Here is a 20259-nt window from a genome sequence, read left to right as displayed (position 1 = left end):
CTTACACAAATTCTCATTCATGATACAAATTCATTGATTTCAAACATAGATCTTCATCTAGATGTAAGTTTTACTGTTTACAAAGTAACATTATGCATAGTACATACAAATACAATTGTGACATAAATGATAAATTATAATACATATTCAATTCATCAATGATACAATAGGAGAAAGACAAGATAGTAAGATAAAGATACTGACAACTATAGTTTTCTCATTAAGTCATCATAATCAAAATGTGTTACATAGGTAGTGCAATGCCAATGACAAATAGAAATAGCAAATACAAAGTAACTACAAGTATACAAGCCTCAAGGTAGTAGGTAGCTCACAACTCATGAGTCATCAATCCTCATCATCATCATCAAAATCAACATCACTATCCTGGTCATCATGGTCACCATTGCTCTCCTCTTATACGTCCTCCTCCTCTGTATCCAAAGTCATCTCTGCATCTGCTGGTGTGGAGGATGACCCCTCTACAATATCACCATCATCAAATTAGTCAGGCTCTAGCACTAGATCATTGAGATCCAAGTTGGCCAATGCCAACTCAACACTGTTGTCTAGACCCATATCATCAGGAAAGACATCCCACATCTTTGTCTCTCCCTTCAACCACTCATCCCTTTGCCTGTAAATAAGATGAAGGTTGGTGTGCACAAACACCATTGTCTCTGCCTTGGAATGATCAAACCTGCTCTTCTTGACACTATACAAATTTCCATATGTGCTCCAATTCCTCTCACAACAAGAGGATGAAGTCACCTGAAACAGGAGCCATGGCTAACTGCTATAGAGGAGGGCTTGTTGCCCCATGATTTTCCCACCAAGAATAGGGCTTCTTAGTCCCCCTGTCTCTAATCAGATCATATCCTGCATATCAACCAGTGCCAGTGGAAAACTCTGCAAAGGCATCCTCCACCTCATCAAGGGATGCGTGATCCTGAAAAACCTACTAGAATGCATCTTTCCTCCCCTGTGATATTTCACCAACCATGTGAGGAGGGAATCTATGGGAAGTTCCACCATTCAGCCATTCATGGCTGTATTATTTTGGGTTCAATGAGTGAGCCAAACAATGTAAAGGTGTGCAATCCTTGTCCCGTCTGCTCACAAGAATATCATGTATAGTGGTCACAAAGACCTCTGATGATGTCTCATACTCGGGGCACTCACTCTGTAAAATAATTCTCCTCACAGACTCAATCATGGAATCCCATCCCTCATAAACCTCTCCTAGGATGGGTTGGTCTGTATCTACAAATTGAAGCACGAAAATGATAGGGTCCATGATCTGAATAACTAGATCTACCCTCTCCCACCAAGCATCATTTAACACTATGTCCTCCACTCTTTTAGAGGCTACTCGATCTATCTTTCTCCAAAAAGAGAAAAATTCTGAAATAACCATGGCCCCAAGAGCGGTCTTGACCTCCCTCAACCTCTTCAACATGATGAATGAAGAGGCAAACCGTGTATCCACAATCTTCAATAATGATAGATTGTTGTACTCCTTGTAGATAGTGAGGGCATTTGTATGATTTTGTACAAAGTTATGGATATGTCGTGCATCCTCAATAATGTTACCAATCCAAAGCACATCAGAAGCAATAGATTACAGTGATGAGTTCAATGAATGGAAAATGCAAGGTGTCCAAAACACTTGTGGATATTTAGCTTCCACAATCATGCCAGCGGCCTTGCAAACAAGTGCATTATCTATAATGATTTGCATACAAGAATCAACAACTACATCTTCAATAACTTTAATAAACAACTCACCCATATATTGTGCATCCTTGTATTGTCCAAGTGCATCCACTGCTTTCAAGAAAACGGGACCATTCAAGGAAGACACCACGAAGTTGATCAGTGGGTGTCGTGCTGGATCTGTCCATCTATCAGAAAGAATGCTAACCCTAGATGTTAGCGATGATGCTTTAATAGGCTCAAGCATTTTTTCCACCTCTTTTTTTGCCTTCATCAACAATGCCGTTCTAATCTTCTCTGACCCAGGAGGCACATACCCTGATGGAGCCCCTTGAGTTAGAGCTCGGCACATCTCAATAAATAGAGGTGAGTGTGCGACATTAAAGGATATGAAGTTTTGATAGAAAAAAGGAAATGGTGAGATCAAGCTCTTCCCGTTTCTCCTTCTGAAAAATCTTGTCCATTGGACCAAGTGAAATTGCCTTTCTTTTTGCTACTTGTCCCCCACTAGAACTCTCAAATGGGAATTTGTTGCTGCCTTTCCTCAAGAATGGAAGGGGGTCATCATTCTTGGTTTTTTTATTTATTTTGCAGCCACATTTTCCATACCAACGTTGGACTCTCTTTCCATTTATTTCTTCTTTGATTTTGTACAAGCTCCAATTCCACAACCTGGTAAAGCCAACAAATGACCTTTCACATGGAAATATGTGCTTGTGAAAGTATTGTGGAAATAGCTACATTTCCAACTCACATTGCCTCCTCCCTTCACCTTGCTGGGTGGCCCTTGCTCTCTTTTGACATATTTCCACGAGACGTTTGTCAATATTACATTGAGGAGGAAGTCTTCCCTCAACATTACTTGCAGCAGACTCTGATGAAATTGGGAGAGGAGGGGCATCTCCAATGGGGACATTCTTCCCCTTCCTTTGCCCCTTCCCTACTGCCCTTGATTGACCCATGAATGCTATAAAAAAAAGAGCAAAAAATGCACAAATTTGTAAAAGAAATGCATATGCAAACTGCGGTAATAAAAATGCAAAAATATTAGAGAGAAAATGCACTTACCTGTTGCTTGAATCTCCTTTAAAATGTTCCCACACCTTTTGCTCCTTGCTCCCAAACACCCACAGCAAACCCACTACAAAGTAAACAAGTGAATGTGAAAAAAGAAGTGAGGAAAGGCTCTTTAAAAGGTGCATGGGTCATTGTTTTTCCCGATTCATGTCCGGAAATTATGACACGTCGTGCCTGATCGAGACATGATCCAGATTCAATCGTGTCCCAATCAGACATGATGTGTCACAATTTCTGAACACGAATCGGCACGAATCGTGTCAGATTCGTCGAATTCGCGACACGTAAGCCCTGGGGGATGAATCCGGTTTCTTAGCTCACACCTATGCGAGCTAAAAAAAAGAAAGAGAATAGAAGAATGATCCATGATGATATCCAAATGAGGTACAGGTCACTTGTGTTTATAGCCTTCCAAGGGTGTCCAATTTGCTTTAGGGCCGACCTAATCAAATATGCACATGTGGGCTCAAAATTCAAAAATATACTTTCCCGTGTCCAAATTTGATGATCTTTAGGTCAATTTTGTTCCTCTCGAGAAGAGGAATTTAATGCACTCATCATCTCCATCAAATGAGTTGTCCAAAGTGGAATTTGGACCTATTTGCCAATTTGAACATCCAAGTCTTTTCTCATGAAACCTTTTTTGGGTTTTGGAGATCTTGTGTTCCTTAGCCTCTTAAACATCATAAAGACTAGAACACCTGTTTGTTGCTACCCCAAAATCAAAAAGTAACACTCCCTCTTAGCAAGGAAGGTGTTCTCCACTATACCCATATGCTCCCTGAAGTAGACAAACTTTTCCCTCCCCAACCCCTTCGTGATTATATCAACCACCTATTGGTCTGTGGGAACACGTTCTAGCCGAACTAATCCACGCTGCACAAAATCTCTGATGAAGTGGTACCGTATGTTGATATGCTTCGACTTATCATGAAAAACTGGATTCTCAGAGAGCCTGATGCAACTTTGATTATCACAGTAGATATTGGTTGCCTCCATCCTATAACCAAACAAACTCACTAGCAGCTTCAGAAGAAAGATAGCTTCGCATGTAGCCATGCTAGCTGCCATGTATTCTTCCCCTATAGAGCTTAGCACCACAGACTTCTGCTACTTGTTGCACTAAGATACAACCCTTGATCCAACTCTGAAACAACACCCAGAAGTGCTTTTCTTATCCACTGAATTGCCTGCCTAGTATGCATCTGCATAACCACATAACCTGACACCATCACCTCAAGTATACCTCAACCCATACTTGACTTTGTCGCGCAAGTACCTCAATATATGTCTCACCACTATCCATTTCACTCTCATAGGTTACACCATTAACTGACTAAGCGTGTTGAACGTGAAACAAACATTTGGCCTTGTGTTGACCAGATACATGAGTGAACCGATGAACTGCCTATACAAGGTCGTGTCCACATCCTCGACCTTCGATGCATCTATCTTCCTCCAGTTAGTAATCATAGGCATGGACATAGGTCTACAATCTTGCATCTTAATCCTCTTTAGGATCTCCGTAGTATATCTCCCTTGTCCAAAGAAGGTCTCCCTGTCCCTCTACCATACCTCCAAGCCTAGGAAATAAAGCATTAGTTCCAAATACTTCATCTCAAATTTTGCTACCAGTTGCCACTTGCATTCCTCTATGAACCTTGATGACCCTATCAAGAATAGGTCATCCACATACAACACTAGGTTGAGTGGCTTACCCACCACCATCAGATAATAAAGGTTGGAATCTGCATCACTCCTTACAAATCCCATCTTTTATAGGTACCTATCAATCTAACCATACCATGCCCTGAGAGCCTATCTGAGCCTGTATAGTGCTCTCTTCAGCCTGCACATGTGTGTGCTGCTCTCATGTGTCTTGAAGCCCCCTGGCTATTCGATGTATACCTCTTACTTTATCACCTTGTTTAAAAATGTTGTCTTGACTTCCATCTGGTGAATCAGCCATCCCATCTCCGCTGCTAGAGATATCACTGACCAGATGGAAGTATACATGGAAACTGGGGTGAAGGTCTCCTCATAGCCTATACCTTCCTTCTATGCATACCCCTTTGCCACGAGCCTACCCTTGTACTTCACTACATTGTCGTCTACAGTGTACTTGATCTTATAGATCCACATAGAGCTCACAACTAACCTATCTACAGGCCTAGGCACTACCTCCCACACATCGTTTGTCATGATGGAGCTATACTCCTCCACCATGGCATCCTCCACACTTGATGTTGTGTAGCCTCCTGATAACCGGAACGTTCAAAAATCTGTGCCACCAATGCTTGGTACCTGTTTGGTTGTCTATGTTCTCTCTTGCCCATCCTAGGACCCCACATAAACTCTTGCACATCCTTCAGTGTCTGACGAACTTCTCTGGTGGTTTGACCGCTAGTGGTGGGTGGTTCGACTAGCTCCTCATCCTGCCTCTGTTGCTCCATTTGTTGTGAACTCATTGGATCCCCTTAACCTAATTTGATGCTCGTAATGGTAATTGTACTAGTGCTTTGTTGACCATGCAATTGTCCCTATGGCTGTCCCTGCTGCTGGACTAATGGAGCTTCTGCTGGCTCACTGATCAAATGCTGACATCTCCCGAGATCTCATGAAGGCTTTCTCCTCCATGAACTTCACGTCTCATCTCACGATAATCCTCCTGTTGCTAGGAATGTAGATCCTATATGCCTTTGAGGTTTCGCTATACCCAACGAAATACCCCCCTTCTCTGCAGTCTAATCCAAGTTAGTGCGTTTCTCATCTGGCACATGGTTGTATGCTATACTACCAAATATTCTGAAGTGACTGACCACTTTTTAAAATCTGGAAACTACCTTAAAGTATATCATAAAATAACGTATTTGAGTTATAGATCCAAAGTGCAATGTGACTGTTTGTCTTTTGTTCGATCTAATTGGTGTATGCAATAATTCTCCTATTTCCAGAATTTACTTATGAAGCATCACATCAACGCATCATTTACATATTAAATCTTCTTTACTTGACAAGTCATATCTTTATTTGGATTTAGTTATCATATTGATATTTCTATGTGAAAATGTGAATATCATATTTCATTTAAAATCATAAATCAGATTCACTTCTAAGACATTCATTTTGACATATCATTTCTAGACTTTGTTTATTTTATCATTCAACATCTATCATTTCAAAAATGAGAGAGGAATTGTAATAAGGTGATAGTGGTACTTCTCGTAGGCTTACCTCAAGGTTGCATCCGTGGATCGGGACTTTCTTCACTTAGATGTGAGTTGACGAGATAACAAGAGGGGTGAAAGGAAACACACCAGAAATGTCTTTCAAAAACTGGGACTCTCCCATGCTCCCTTTTTACGAAATTCAATTGTTTTCAGGCCCCCCTCCCTGGTAATCATTGCTAATATTAAATTCCTAAAGTTGGCTTTCTTCTGTCTTTCCTTCTTTATCATTTTACTTAAATTTTTAACTTTACCATTAATATTTCAGGGATGTTTGATAGTGGTTCCAACCTCATCGGAATTCATATGGAGAAAGTAGAATTTCATATTCCATTCAGAATGCAGCAAACTTAACAATTTTCAGGATTTGAAGATTGGCCAAATTGCAATGTTTCCATTGGATTTCATCATGTATGAGGGCAAGGAATTGGTGTTTAATAAAGAGCACCAAGACTTTTATGTACTCCGATATTGGTGGTGTTGATTGTTGAACTCCATCATGATTTTAACAAAATAAATTTGCAAAAATATAATTTCTGCCTCTAAACATCGAAAGGCAGCCCTATCTTCTATAGTTTCAATTTTCTAAATAAAATGGGAAATACAATGGTGTTAGTCTATTGATGATTTATGATTTATTAATTATTAAGTTATCTTGTTATGTGTAAGATTATAAAATTTCAACGGTTTATCATTTTTATTTCAAGCTTCAAATATTCTAATTTTTTTTTAGTACTTCAGGTGGGGTCCCTTACTATGAAGACTCTAATGTCTCCTATGGAATTCCCTAAAACTTGAGGGGTGATTATACATATCTCTTGGATGTGTTTCCCAACTCCCGCATCCCAAAGACTTGATGGAACATTGTCCAAAATACATATGCATCCATCTGAAATACAGTTTGACCTGTGCATCTTTTATGTAGATGGGCATTCACATCTTACCAAAGAATCTAGGAAAAAAACAAAAAAAATGTGTGCATACATGTTTGTTTATTTGTTACTCTGTGTGTGTGTGTGTGAGAGAGAGAGAGAGAGAGAGAGTATTTACATGTAATCAAGGGATGCACCTTTTTGGGAAGGAAGTTTCCCTGATAAGCTATTGTTTCCAAGGAATCTGAAATCATTGAAATGTAAGTTATGTTTCAGATGATTTCACCTGTGACCTGCCTTATAATAGGTTGATAGAGTTTGCAGAGAAAAACATTGCACTTCACATAACTGTGAGCATGTATTTGATGGAATAAATATAGGTTTGTTCAGAAATCCACTTACAAGAATTTCAGAGAGCTCAAATCCTGTAGTGCGTCTGGAATTGTTCCTGTAATATTATTAAAGCTCAAGTCCCTAACACAGTAATATGTTCAAGTAAGTAGGCATGCAAGAATAAGACTGTTGATAAAAGCAGTGAAATTAAGGACTCTATAATATAAACTAGATTATAATATTTATCAAAATTCAAACTTCTGACCACATATACTCTAGATAAGAAGGCTACCACTCCTTGCTTCGGGAGCACCACACTATAATATAAACTAGATTATAATATTTATCAAAATTCAAACTTCTGACGACATATACTCTAGATAAGAAGGCTACCACTCCTTGCTCTGGGAGCACCACACACTCAGTTCATGTAATGCTATCCATATTCAGTGAAAGAAATCAAAACACTGACTGTGCAAACAGAAAAGGAATAAAAGTGGTATTTAGAAAACAATGAGTAGTACATTCCTGTGATAGCTTCCTCTTGCAAAACACGACTTGCATCATATTGGAAAATCAGAAGAATGCTGCTCAAGCAGATACAATATCAGTACTCCATCTCCAGTTAGAAGCATGTTCAAGCTTGGTTCAGTCAAGAAAATTACAGTCCAAGTAATGCATGTTTAAGGATAAATTTTGGAAGGTTGACTCAAAATAAGTTTATTTTCAGATTAGGCTTAGACATTTTAATTATATTTTAGTTTAGATAATTTTATAATATCTGGATCACTAGTAACCAATTGAACATGATCCATTGAACATTACCAGAAAGATCATTGAAAGACGAGCTATAAGATGTTGGAAGAAAACTTCTAAAATTGATATATTTATGTTTCTATGATTTGTGTGACAAATGCTATAAATCCACTTGAATATCTTTAATGAGTTAGTGCCAGGTTATTGTTAATAGTTAGTATCACTTGAGCAACATATCTAGAGGCATATATCACCTTTTGGAGCGCTAGGCTTTAGAAGACAGTTATGGGACAGATCAGACTTTACCCAAGGCATTGGCTATGAGAAATCGGTTACCTGATTCCTACTGCAACAAACTGATTATATTTCACCTACTTGTTAAATTAATTGAACAAGTTACTTGCAGTTTTCTACGACAAATACTGAAATACATACACTGCAGCCTACACCAAAATAAAACTGCGGAAACTAAATATAGCACAAGAGAGAAATAAACATCACACACATCTACACAGTTATTTTTGGACAAATGTCCCCAGAAAAACCCAATGCGGGAAAACCGATGCAGCAGCTGAGGGTTTTATTATTATGCAGTAGTTTTTCTGAATACAATCTCTGGATGCCTTGTAGGCTATCCAATATAGAGAATATCACTCACAAAACAATAGTGAGAAGTACCTCACACTATCATAGGCGATCCTGTTGATCCAGCCATAGAATGGCTTGCCCCTTGCTACCTTTGTGTTATCACTGTGTCAACCCAACGTCACAGCATTACTCTCTCTGCTGATCGATTTGCCTCCCAGGAACTTCGATTTCCACCTCCCGGTCTCACACATTGGCTTCTGGCTTCAGAAATCGATTCCTCTAGCAAAATACGGACCTCCTCAAGGCTTCTACGCTGCCTCTGTGTGGCCCTTCGTCAGCCTCTCTAGCTCTGCGTTGCCTCTGCTGGATCTCTCTCTGCCTTCTCTGCTGGGTATTCTTGGATCAGGAGAAATCTCCAACTAGAACTATCCCTGCCCCTCACTGCAAAAGATCACTTTGAATTCCTCTTCCAGCAACTACTGTGCTTTAGAAATTCGATCTTTTGATCTCCTCTCAATGTGTTTTCCAAATGCCCCTCAAGCCTCCTCTTATAATCCTCAAATTGAGAATCAACGGCTCAGATTAGATTCTAATCAATGGCTTAGATCATTTTTGCTTGATCCTCGTCTTCTTCTAGAAGTTTCACCCACAATTAGATTAAAACCCTTTAATTATTTTAATTTCCTAAGTTTAGACTTAGGCACCCATTAAAAACAATTAATTATTTTAATAAGACCGTCTCCGGGTGAAATTTCCCAAAACGATTTCTAGATATTGTGGAATACATGTGTCCAAGCCTCCCTACGAATTTTGAGGCTTAGAGCACATCCGATGCTACCAGAAATCAACACTCTCTCTTAGCGAGGAATGTGCTCTAGTAATACAACCCGTTGAAGCATCACTCTGAGTCTAAAACATCTCCCTCTGTGCTACTGATGTCTGACATCGTTTCCCACCAACTACTGCGCAAATGCTGCATTTGTACCATTGTTGACACTGCCATTCCCTGTAGAAATTCTCACTGTAGATCAACCTGATAATGCAATATACTAAAGCAAAATACTTAATCTAGTTCTGCAATCAAACTTGCAGAAGCTTAATCGATTTGAGCAAGATCAAACAGAACACATATAACAGAGAAGAAAAATCAATACACATGAAACACAAAAGAATACTCTAGGGAAAGCCTCAGCTAAAAACCCCACTATTTGTATTATCATACAAGTGAAAATATCTTAGGATTACACAAAGCTTTAGCTCTCATAACTATCTAGCTCTCAGTACAATCCCTCACTGCTGCTCATAGATAGAATAAAGAGCTCATATGCCTTTCCTCTGTACTCCAAGCCTCCTATTTCCTTGCGTAGTTTTCCCTGGGTGTTCCTACTGTAACCTTGTGTGACATCGATCTCACACACTGCTCCAACACACTATAAAACTATGCAAATCTCAAGTAATGAATTCCTTCTGCGTGCAAGAGATTTTCTTATAGGAGAATTCTTGCAACTGATAGTACACTGTCCCGACCTTTAATCTCAACTTGGTCTTTGTCTGAACCGACATGCATGAGTTATTTAAGAGAGAATATTCAGTTATCTGGAGTATACTAGTTTCATGCATGCATGCATTAACTGAGTAAACTCACAATTAGTTCCTCCAACAGTTTGGAACTAATTTAACTGGACTTAACTCAGTTAACTGAGCTAACTAATTACAACTCAAATACAACTCATCCTTATCTCCTTAATTAAGGGATAATCTCCTCAATCAAAAGAATAACTGTTGCATGACTTCACAAAGACTTTTAGCTTGAATTTTTCCAACTAATTAACTCAAGATGAATGAATGAATTATTTATTTTCCAAGCAGCTGGTGAGACTAAATTCAAATTTTAATTCAAGGACAAATTAAAATTGGAATATTCTTGTTGCCACATTTCAACACTCCCTCTCAACAAGAAAGGGATTATCTGCCACCATGATCCTATCTCTATGGAACTCGAATTTTCACTTTGACAATGCCTTAGTCAAAATGTCAGCATCTTGCTCCTCGGTCGAAATATACTGCAACAACATGATCCTCCTCACCACACAGTCCCTGAGGTGATGATACCGAATGTTGATATGCTTGGACCTGTCATGAAACACTGGATTCTCAGAGAGTTTGATACAACTCTGATTATCACAATAGATCACAGTTGGATCCATCCTCTAATCAAACAAACCAACTAGAATTTTCCGCATCCAGATGGCCTCACATGCTGCCTGACTTGCATCCATGTATTCAGCCTCTACTGAGCTGAGTGCAACTGACCTCTGTTTCCTGCTGAACCAAGAAACTGCTGCTAACCCACGGTTGAAAATTCCTCCTGATGTGCTCTTCCGATCTGATGGACTCCCTGCCCAATCTACATCAGTGAAGCCCTGTAGCTTCACTCCCTCTGTCTGTCTGTACCATAATCCATACTGGGATGTGCCTTTGAGGTATCTCAAAACATGCTTCGCCGCCTTCCAAAACAGTTTGGTAGGCCAAACCATAGCTTGACTTAGTTGGTTCACAGCATAGCACAAATCTGGTCCGGTGTTCACTAAGTACATTAGTGAACCCACAAGCTGCCTGTACACAATAGCTTCTACTACTTCTCCTGAAGTAGCTTCCTCCTTCCTCCAGTTACCTGCTAGAGGAGTCTGCATGGGCTTGCACTTCTCCATGTGGAATCTCCTGAGTATCTCATTGGCATACTTGCCCTGAGACACAAACAACTCCCCATCCTTCTGCCACACTTCCATGCCAAGGAAGTAGTGCATGAGACCCATGTCTTTCATCTCAAATTCTCTTGCAAGGTCCTCCTTGCAAAACATGATCAATTGATTATCACCTGTCAATATGAGATCATCAATATAAAGAACAATGATCAACTGCTTACCTTCCACTATGATGTGGTATAGGTTCACATCCGCTTCACTCTTTGTGAAGCCCAACCCGGTGAAGTAGTTGTCGATCCTGGTGTACCAAGCATGAGGTGCTTGCTTCAGCCCATACAAAGCTCTCTTGAGTCGACACACATGCAATTCATGATCGCAGGTCTCAAAACCTTCCGGCTGCTCTATGTACACCTCCTCCTCAATCTTGCCATTGAGGAATGCAGTCTTCACATCCATCTGATGGATCTTCCAACCCATCTATGCTGATAGTGCCAACATCGATCTGATAGATGAGTACCTTGCGACAGGAGCAAAAGTCTCATCATAGTCAATCCCCTCGACCTGTGAGAAACCACGGGCAACAAACCTTGCCTTATGTTTCTCTACACTACCATCAGCAGCTTGCTTTACCTTGTAAAGCCAAAGGGAACTCACAACTGACTTGTTCTCCAGTCTTAGAACCACATCCCAAATACTGTTCCGAACTATGGAGTCATACTCCTCCACCATAGCATCAACCCAAATCGGCTACTGCACTGCTTCCTCAAAGGAAGATGGCTCATTCTTAATACAGTCCCCAACAAGGGCCATGTATCCAGTGTACCTATTAGGTGACCTCCTCTGTCTGCGCTGAGAAGATGGTTCTCCTACATTCTCTCTCGCATCCGACAACAATCTGTCAGCGTCTCTTGAGCGCTTTCGCCCATCTCTGGAAGACTCTGCTTAAGTGGATGCCTCCATTCCTAGAACCTCTGCATGCGGCTGCTCTGCATCAGTCTGAGGCTCCTCCTCCTTAGGAACCAAAAGTTCCTCCACAGCCTGTAGTTGGAGCTCCCTCTCAGGGGAAACTCACATGGCTTTCTGCTCATTAAACTTTAGATCTCTGCGTACCACTGTCCTTCGACTGGTAGGCAAGTACACCCGATAGTTATGAGGTGTATCAGTGTACCCCACAATTATCCCAACTCAGCTATCGGCTCAAGTTTCTTCCGGGTATCCTTGGTCACATGGCAAAATACCGATGAGCCAAAGATCCTGAAGTGACTCACATCTGGTCTCTTCCTGGAGAAAGCTTCTTCTGGTGTCTTCATCCCAAGTATGCGATCCAGGCTTCTATTCTGCAAATAGACCGCTGTGTTGCATGCCTCAGCCCACAAATGAAGTGGTAGGCCTTAGTCATGCAGCATCACCCGAGCTGCCCCCACAATCGTTCTGTTCTTCCTCTCAGCCACCCCATTCTACTATGGGTTATGAGGTGCCGTCAATTCCCATTTAATTCCTTCTGTTGCACAGAAGTCCTTAAACTCTTGAGAGACATACTCTCCACCATTGTCACTTCTCAAGGCCTTGATCTTCTTCCCTGATTATTTCTCAACCAAAGCTTTGAACTCACAAAACTTTGAGAAGGTTTGATCCTTCTTCTGCATGAAATAAATCTAGCATTTATGAGAAAAATCATCAATGAAAATCACATAATACCTTTGCTTCGTGGTGGATGCTATCAAGAATGGTCCACACACATCAGTATGAACTCGCTCTAAGATCGCCTCAACTCGACTGTCTCGATCATGAAAGGAAGACTTGGCGTACTTTCCCAAGGTACAACCTTTGCATGTGTCCACTTGCTCAAGTTTACCTTTGGGAAGTCCGGTAGAGATCTGTTGCATTATCTTCAAGGCCCCATGATGCAAGTGGCCCAACCGTCTATGCCATAACTCGCCAATGTCTTGGCTTTGCACCAATTTTGCTTTTGAACTCAATGCAGCACAATCATCTACCTCTAGTTTGTAGAGATTCTTCACTCGAATCCCAATCCTCTTGGTCTGACCCGTGGCTATGTGTCTCAGGAACGCCTTTCCTTTACTGAAGACAACATCATAGCCTTTGTCTTCCAACATCGCGACCAATACCAAGTCCTTCATTAGTCCAGGCACATACTTCACATCTGTTAAGGTGAGAGGAGCTCCATGCTCCCTCTGAAAAGTAACCGTGCCCACTCCTGAAACACTGTACTTCCCATCGTCACCCATCTCTATGCGCATCTTGAGGTCTTTCTCCTCCAAGGCACTGAACAATCTCTTATCGTTGGTCATGTGGAATGAGGCTCCATTGTCAAGGTACCAAACACAACCCACCATCGATGAAACCATACATGCGATGAGGGTAAAATCCAATTCGAACTGAGAGGATAGTGCCTCACCTTCTGATCCTTTCAAGGATCCTTTCTTGGATTTCTTCAATGGACAATTAGTTGTATAATGGCCCACCTCATGAAAATTAAAGCATCTCACTTTAGATTTGTCAATCTTCTTCCCACCATGAGAAGAACTCAATTTGGAATGGGAAGCCTTCCCTTTCCCTTTCCTTGCCTTACTTGCTAAGGCTAGATTTTCTTCATCATCATGCTTAGATGAAGAACCATCTCTGGTGCTTTTCCTAATCTCCTCCTGCATCAGATCCAACCACAGTCGTTCCCAATCCGGTAGTTTCTCTCTTCCATTCACAGAGTCCTGGTAGCTATGCCAGCTCTTAGGAAGATCAAGGAGAGCAAGACTCACCATATCATCATCGACTGTAGTTATTCCTACACTACCAAGCTCATCTTTGTAGGTGGTGAGCTTGTTCAAATATGTAGAAATAGTGTCGCCCTTTTCACACTTGATTTTCTGAAGCTTGTCCTTGAGTGCTAGTTTCCTCTAGTTGCTGCTATTCTGATAGAGATCCTTCAATGTCTTCCACATTGAAAACAGAGTCTCCTTTCCATGGAGACTCGAGACAATATGGTCTCGAACTCCCTCCAGAAGAATCCGCCTCGCCTTCACCACACACTTCTTCCATTCAACCAATTCTTGGGCATTAGCTGCAGCCGGCTTGGGGATTTCTTGATCAATGAAATCCTTCAAACCATTGTCTTCTAATACCGCTTCCATGCAATCCTTCCATGCTATATAATTCAAGCTGCCATCCAGTGCATACTCGAGTCTCAAGCCATTGAACGCCATTGGTGAACTTAGAGGTATGATAAGAATTCGATTTAACTTCTCCAACCAAGAACTTCAAACTTCGAATTTTCCCTTCTTCAGTATACTATTTACTGCTTCGATCACCTTTGCTCTGATACCATGTAGAAATTCTCACTGTAGATCAACCTGATAATGCAATATACTAAAGCAAAATACTTAATCTACTTCTACAATCAAACTTGCGGAAGCTTAATCGATTTGAGCAAGATCAAACATAACACATATAACAGAGAAGAAGAATCAATACACATGAAACACAGAAGAATACTCTGGGGAAAGCCTCAGCTAAAAACCCCGCTATCTATATTATCATACAAGTGGAAATATCTCAAGATTACACAAAGCTTTAGCTCTCACAACTATCCAGCTCTCAGTACAATCCCTCACTGCTGCTCATAGACAGAATAGACAGCTCATATGCCTTTCCTCTATCCTCCAAGCCTCCTATTTCCTTGCACATTTTTCCCTGGGTGTTCCTGCTGTAACCTTGTGTGACACTGATCTAACACGCTGTAAAACTGCACAAATCTCAAGGACTGAATTCCTTCTGCATGCAAGAGATTTTCTTATAGGAAAATTCTTACAACTGATAATACACTGTTCCTACCTTTAATCTCAACTGGGTCTTTGTCTAAACTAACATGCATGAGTTATTTAAGAGAGAATATTCAGTTATCTGGAGTATACTAGTTTCATGCATGCATGCATTAACTGACTGAACTCACGAGTTATTTAAGAGAGAATATTCAATTATCTAGAGTATACTAGTTTCATGCATGCATGCATTAACTGACTGAACTCACAATTAGTTCCTCCAACAGTTTGGAACTAATTTAACTAGACTTAACTCAGTTAACTGAGCTAACTAATTACAACTCAAATACAACTCATCCTTATCTCCTTAATTAAGGGATAATCTCCTCAATTAAAGGAATCACTGTTGCATGACTTCACAAAGACTTCTAGCTTGAATTTTTCCAACTAATTAACTCAAGATGAATTAATTAATTATTTATTTTCCAACCAGCTGGTGAGACTAAATTCGAATTTTAATTCAAGGACAAATTAAAATTGGAATATTCTTGTTGCCACATTTCAACACTGCTAACACTGCAACCTTCTCCAACTACTGTTGCTATTGCACCAACAATAGAAAAACATCCAAAATTACTGAACTGGTGTTCAGCGTGATGCATATGTTGCTGGAGTTCTGACTGTTGCTAGTCTCTACGCTGACCCTTTGAAGCCTCTACGTTGTTGCTAACTCTGCTCTGTGCCAACTCTAGCTCTGCTTTGCTCAATCTCTGGCGCTCCTAGCCACTACAACTGTCACTTCTGACACTCCTCTGCATCATTTGACTTGGTCCATCTTGCTACTTTTGATTTTGGCTCCCGTAGCAAGGTATTGATCCGAGAGGTGGACTCCTCAAGGATCCTACCCAACTGCAGTTCTTTCGAACTATAGTTCTATATCACCCCACCTCTGGATGATCATGGCAAACTCCTCCTCCTCGATCTGTGCGGATGCAGCCTTCAGATCATGCTTCTCATCCTTGTCCTTCTTCTGGAGAGGACACTGTGTAGCGTAATGACAAAGTTCGCCACATCGGAAGCACTTGATCTTCAAAATATCTTTCTTTTTCTTTTGTTTCTCTTGCTACCCCTTAGATGCGAGGGCTACATTCTCATCCTCCTCCTTGGGCTTTGACCCACTGCTTTTGCCGCTACTATCAAGCTTTCACTTGACTAAGTCTCTCCTCATCTCTTCCTGTCAAAGAGCGGCCCACATTCCCTCCTAGTCTGGAAATTTCTCCCTACCCAGGATGCTCTAGACAAATACTTGCCACTCTTCTGAAACTGAGTTCAGGGCCAACCTCACCATCTCAGTAGGTTGAGGTGTTGACCCCACAGCTGCCAACTCATCTCTATGAAAATTCCTTAAACCCGAGAATCCCTACTGCAGCAACTGATGATATTTCCCCTACTTGTTAGATTTACATGAACAAGTTAATTGCAGTTTCCTACGGCAAACATCGAAATACATACATTGCATCCTACACCATTCAAATAATATGCCGAAACAAGAAACTGAACAATACAGAAAGATACAACACAAATGATAATGGTTTTTGGACAAATGTCCATGGAAAAACCCAATGCTGAAAAACCAGTGCAGCAGATCTGAGGGTTTTTATTATTAAGCGGAGTTATTTCTGAATACAACCTCTGGATGGCAATCAAGTACAGAGAATATCACTTGGTAGAAGAAATTAGTGAGATAACCTCACTCTACACTGCAAGTCCCGGTTGATCCAGTAGCTAAACCAACGAGTTCCTCGACTACTTCTGCACTGCCCTTGCGTGGGCTTGTGTTAGCCTCTAAGGCACTGTGTCATCTCTGTTGGGAATCGATTTGCCTTCTGGAGCTGATTCCAGCCCTCCCAGCTCATAAACATTAGCCTCCTCAAAAAATTCAGATTTTTGCGTGAAGGCTCTGCGTGGGGCCTGCATGAGCCATTCCTGGCTCCATGTCACCCTCTCTGGCCTCTGCGTTGCCTCCTTTGTGTGTCTCTCTGCCTCTCTGCTGAGTATTCTTGGCTCCGGAGAAGATCCTCCAGCAAAAACTCTCTCTGCCCCTCTCTGCGTGATCACTACAAATCACTATGCTGCCTCTAGCTTCAACAATTCGATCTCACTGATCAACTCTCAGTGTGTCTTCCAAATGACCCTTAAGCCTCCTTAAATCATCTCCTCGTTGACATTCAACGGCCCAGATTAGAAGCTAATCAATGGCCAAGATCATTTTTGCTTGATCCTCGTTTTCTTCTAGAAGTTACACCCATGGTTAGATTAATACCCATTAATTATTTAATTTCCTAAGTTTAGACTTAGGGTCCCATTAAAAATAATTAATTATTTTAATAAAATTGTCTTCAGGTGGAATTTCCCAAAATGCTTTTTAGGTTCTTTGGAATACATGTGCCCAAGTCTCCCTGCAAAATTTGAGAGTTAGAGCACATCTGATGCTACCTGAAATCAACACTCCCTCTTAGCGAGGAATGTGCTCTAGCAATGCCTCCCACTGGGCATCACCCTGACTTCATAATATCGTCCTCTGCGCTACTGATGTCTGACATGCTTTCCACCAACTACTGCGTTGCTACAGCAACTATACTGCTACTAACACTGCCACTATCAACACTGCATCTGTACTACAGTTCCCTCTTAATTTCTACAATTGTGTCGCTGCTGGCACTGCCATTGCCAACTACCCCTGCACTGAAAACTGTTGTTGCTACTGCATAATCAACGGAAAAACTTGCCAAATTACTGAACAAGTGTTTAGCATAGGTGCATCTCGTTGCTAAAGATCTGATTGTTGCTAGTCCCACGCTATCCTTATGAAGTCAACGTTGCTACTGCACTATACCTCCCTACACTGCTGCAACTCTGGACTACACTACTCAGACTTGGCATTCGAGCCACTGCATTTGTCGCTACAACACTCCTCTGCACCATCTGACACTTAGTCCATCCTGCTACTTTCGATCTAGGCTCCCGTAGCAAGGAATTGATTCGAGAGGTGGACTCCTCAAGGATCCTACCCATCTGCAGCGCTTTCGAACTATAGCTCCAAATCAGCCCACCTCCCTCCTGGAGGTATCTCGAGTGTCATGGTGAACTCCTCCTTGATCTTCGCGAGTGCAACCTTCAAATCATGCTTCTCATTTTTGTCCTTCTTCCTGAGAGGACACTGTGTTGTGCAGTGACCCATTTCACCACACTTAAAGCATTTGATCTTTGAGACGTCCTTCTTCCACCTCCGCTACTCCTATTGCCCCTTGGATGCAAGGGTTGCATTCTCTTCCTCCTCCTTGGGCTTCGACCCACTACTGACTGCTTCCATCAAGCTTACACTTGACTAGATCTCTCCTCAGCTCCTCTTGCTTACGATTTGCCCACATCTCATCCCAATTTGGCAAAGTCGCCCTAACCAGGATACTCTGGACAAAGACTTGCCACTCCTATGAGACAAAATTGAGGGCCAGTCTAACCAACTTGGATCCTTGAGGTGTAGACCCCACAGCGGTGTTGTAGCGGCTACAACACTCTCCAAAATTTTGGTCTGCATCCAAATTTCGGAGCCTTCCTTGGTTTTTACCTTGATGGTCGCAAACACTCGTGCTCATCTTATGAGCTCTTCTTGAGTTTTCGTACCCTCTTCGCTTAATCGACCACCGGTCGTCTTTTGCATGTTGATCGCTATGTCATGCTTGTGAGTTTGTTCTGGAAACTTTGAAGGTTTGTCTTTGTGTGTATGAATTGTTTTTGCTCTATCGACATTAGTTGCACTCACACACAAAGTTGTAAACACTATCACGCAAGTGTCGTCATAGTCATTCAAAGACATATTTCAACTGTCTCTCTCAACCTTCGAGTTAGTCTCACTGAGCACATGTTGTCTTGTTGGTTTGAGGTGTCTTGTCGTTGAGTCATGCTAAGTGTGTGATCACATTGTCATGTCTGCACAAGTACACTTTCTTTCACACTTCGTCAATTTTCTTGAAAATCTGTCGACAAGACAACTCTCCGTCAACCAGACCCGATCTCAGTGACCTTGCACTGCTACCCAGAACTGCGCAGTGCTTGAGGCTGTCCTCTGGGCAGCCTGCTTTGCACAATTATGGAAATGAGCCAATTGACTGACTCCCAGAAATGCGCAGAAGTTGCCCCAGAAACCGATCCAGTCTACGCTTACTGCAAGACCTCCCATCAAGCCTCCCACTGGTCAACCGGAGAAAGAACTTGAGTTGTGACCCTGGACTATACTGAGCTCCAAAATTGCACAGAGTTGTCCTAACAGTCCTTCTCCGCTTTGCAACCAGTGCAGGAATTGCGCAGAGTTGTCCTGTCCTGCCCTTCCTTCCCGCTTCGCATCCAGCTAAGGAATTGCACAGAGTTTGTCATGCCCTCCTAACCCTTCTTCCTCGCTATAATGACCCATTTCTATCTATAACCAAAAGAGTACTATCATGCATACGATGTATCATATGCACACATCACATGCCTTGCACTAGTATACTTATTAAATAATTAGGAAAATGTTAAAATGAATGAAAAAGGGACTAAAACACCTAAATTATCGAAAGAAAGATACTACCTAAAATCCGACATTCAAAAGATACATATATAGCGTTTAAAGTTATAAGTTAATTATTATTAATATGTATAAATATAAATATATAATTATAAGTTAAAGTTATTTTTAAATTTAATACCATAAAGATTTAACAACTATGGACCTTGTTACCATAATTAAAATCATATAAAAGATAAATATAATTTTATAAAACAAATTAAAAATATAATAAAATAAAACATTAAAGTTTAAAACATATCTACCCTTTTTAAAGATATATATACTCATACCTTCACCTCACCTTACACGTAACAAATAAATCTTTCGAATAAAATCTGAGGACGGCGGTGGAAGAAGGTGGTGACTGCCTACACAAGGTACATATCCCAGGCACGCAGAGGAGAAGGGAAAGAGTATTTTGCTGGAAGAGGAGGACGGGAATTAGAATTTAGAGATCTGAACCAGAGCTGGGATTCCATTATTCTTGAAGCTTTTAGGCACGGGGACCAAAATACTCCAATTGGGAAGTATTTTGGAGATGAGTACCAAGGTTGTGCTCAACTTCGCTAGGTGGTTTCGGTCATTTGGTAACAAGAGAAAAAA

General features: G+C 41.1%; 1 protein-coding gene across 1 annotated transcript in view; it reads right to left on the bottom strand.

Moving 5' to 3' along the window:
* The window catches only part of LOC149227101 (putative LRR receptor-like serine/threonine-protein kinase At1g56140), a 197468-nt gene that overhangs the window by 137551 nt on the left and 39658 nt on the right, over nt 1-20259 (bottom strand). The window contains exons 4-5 of the mRNA XM_089380406.1: nt 7295-7366; nt 7071-7136 (exon numbers count right to left, since the gene is read on the bottom strand). Of these exons, the coding sequence (XP_089236532.1) occupies nt 7071-7136; nt 7295-7366 (138 nt within the window). The remainder of the gene's footprint in view (nt 1-7070; nt 7137-7294; nt 7367-20259) is intronic.

The sequence above is a fragment of the Pinus tabuliformis genome, chromosome J, assembly GCF_031772625.1.
Source record: "Pinus tabuliformis cultivar Carrire ecotype Pingquan chromosome J, CPIR1, whole genome shotgun sequence".
In the NCBI taxonomy this organism is placed as follows: Eukaryota; Viridiplantae; Streptophyta; class Pinopsida; order Pinales; family Pinaceae; genus Pinus; species Pinus tabuliformis.
This window is presented reverse-complemented; position numbering and strand designations above follow the sequence as displayed.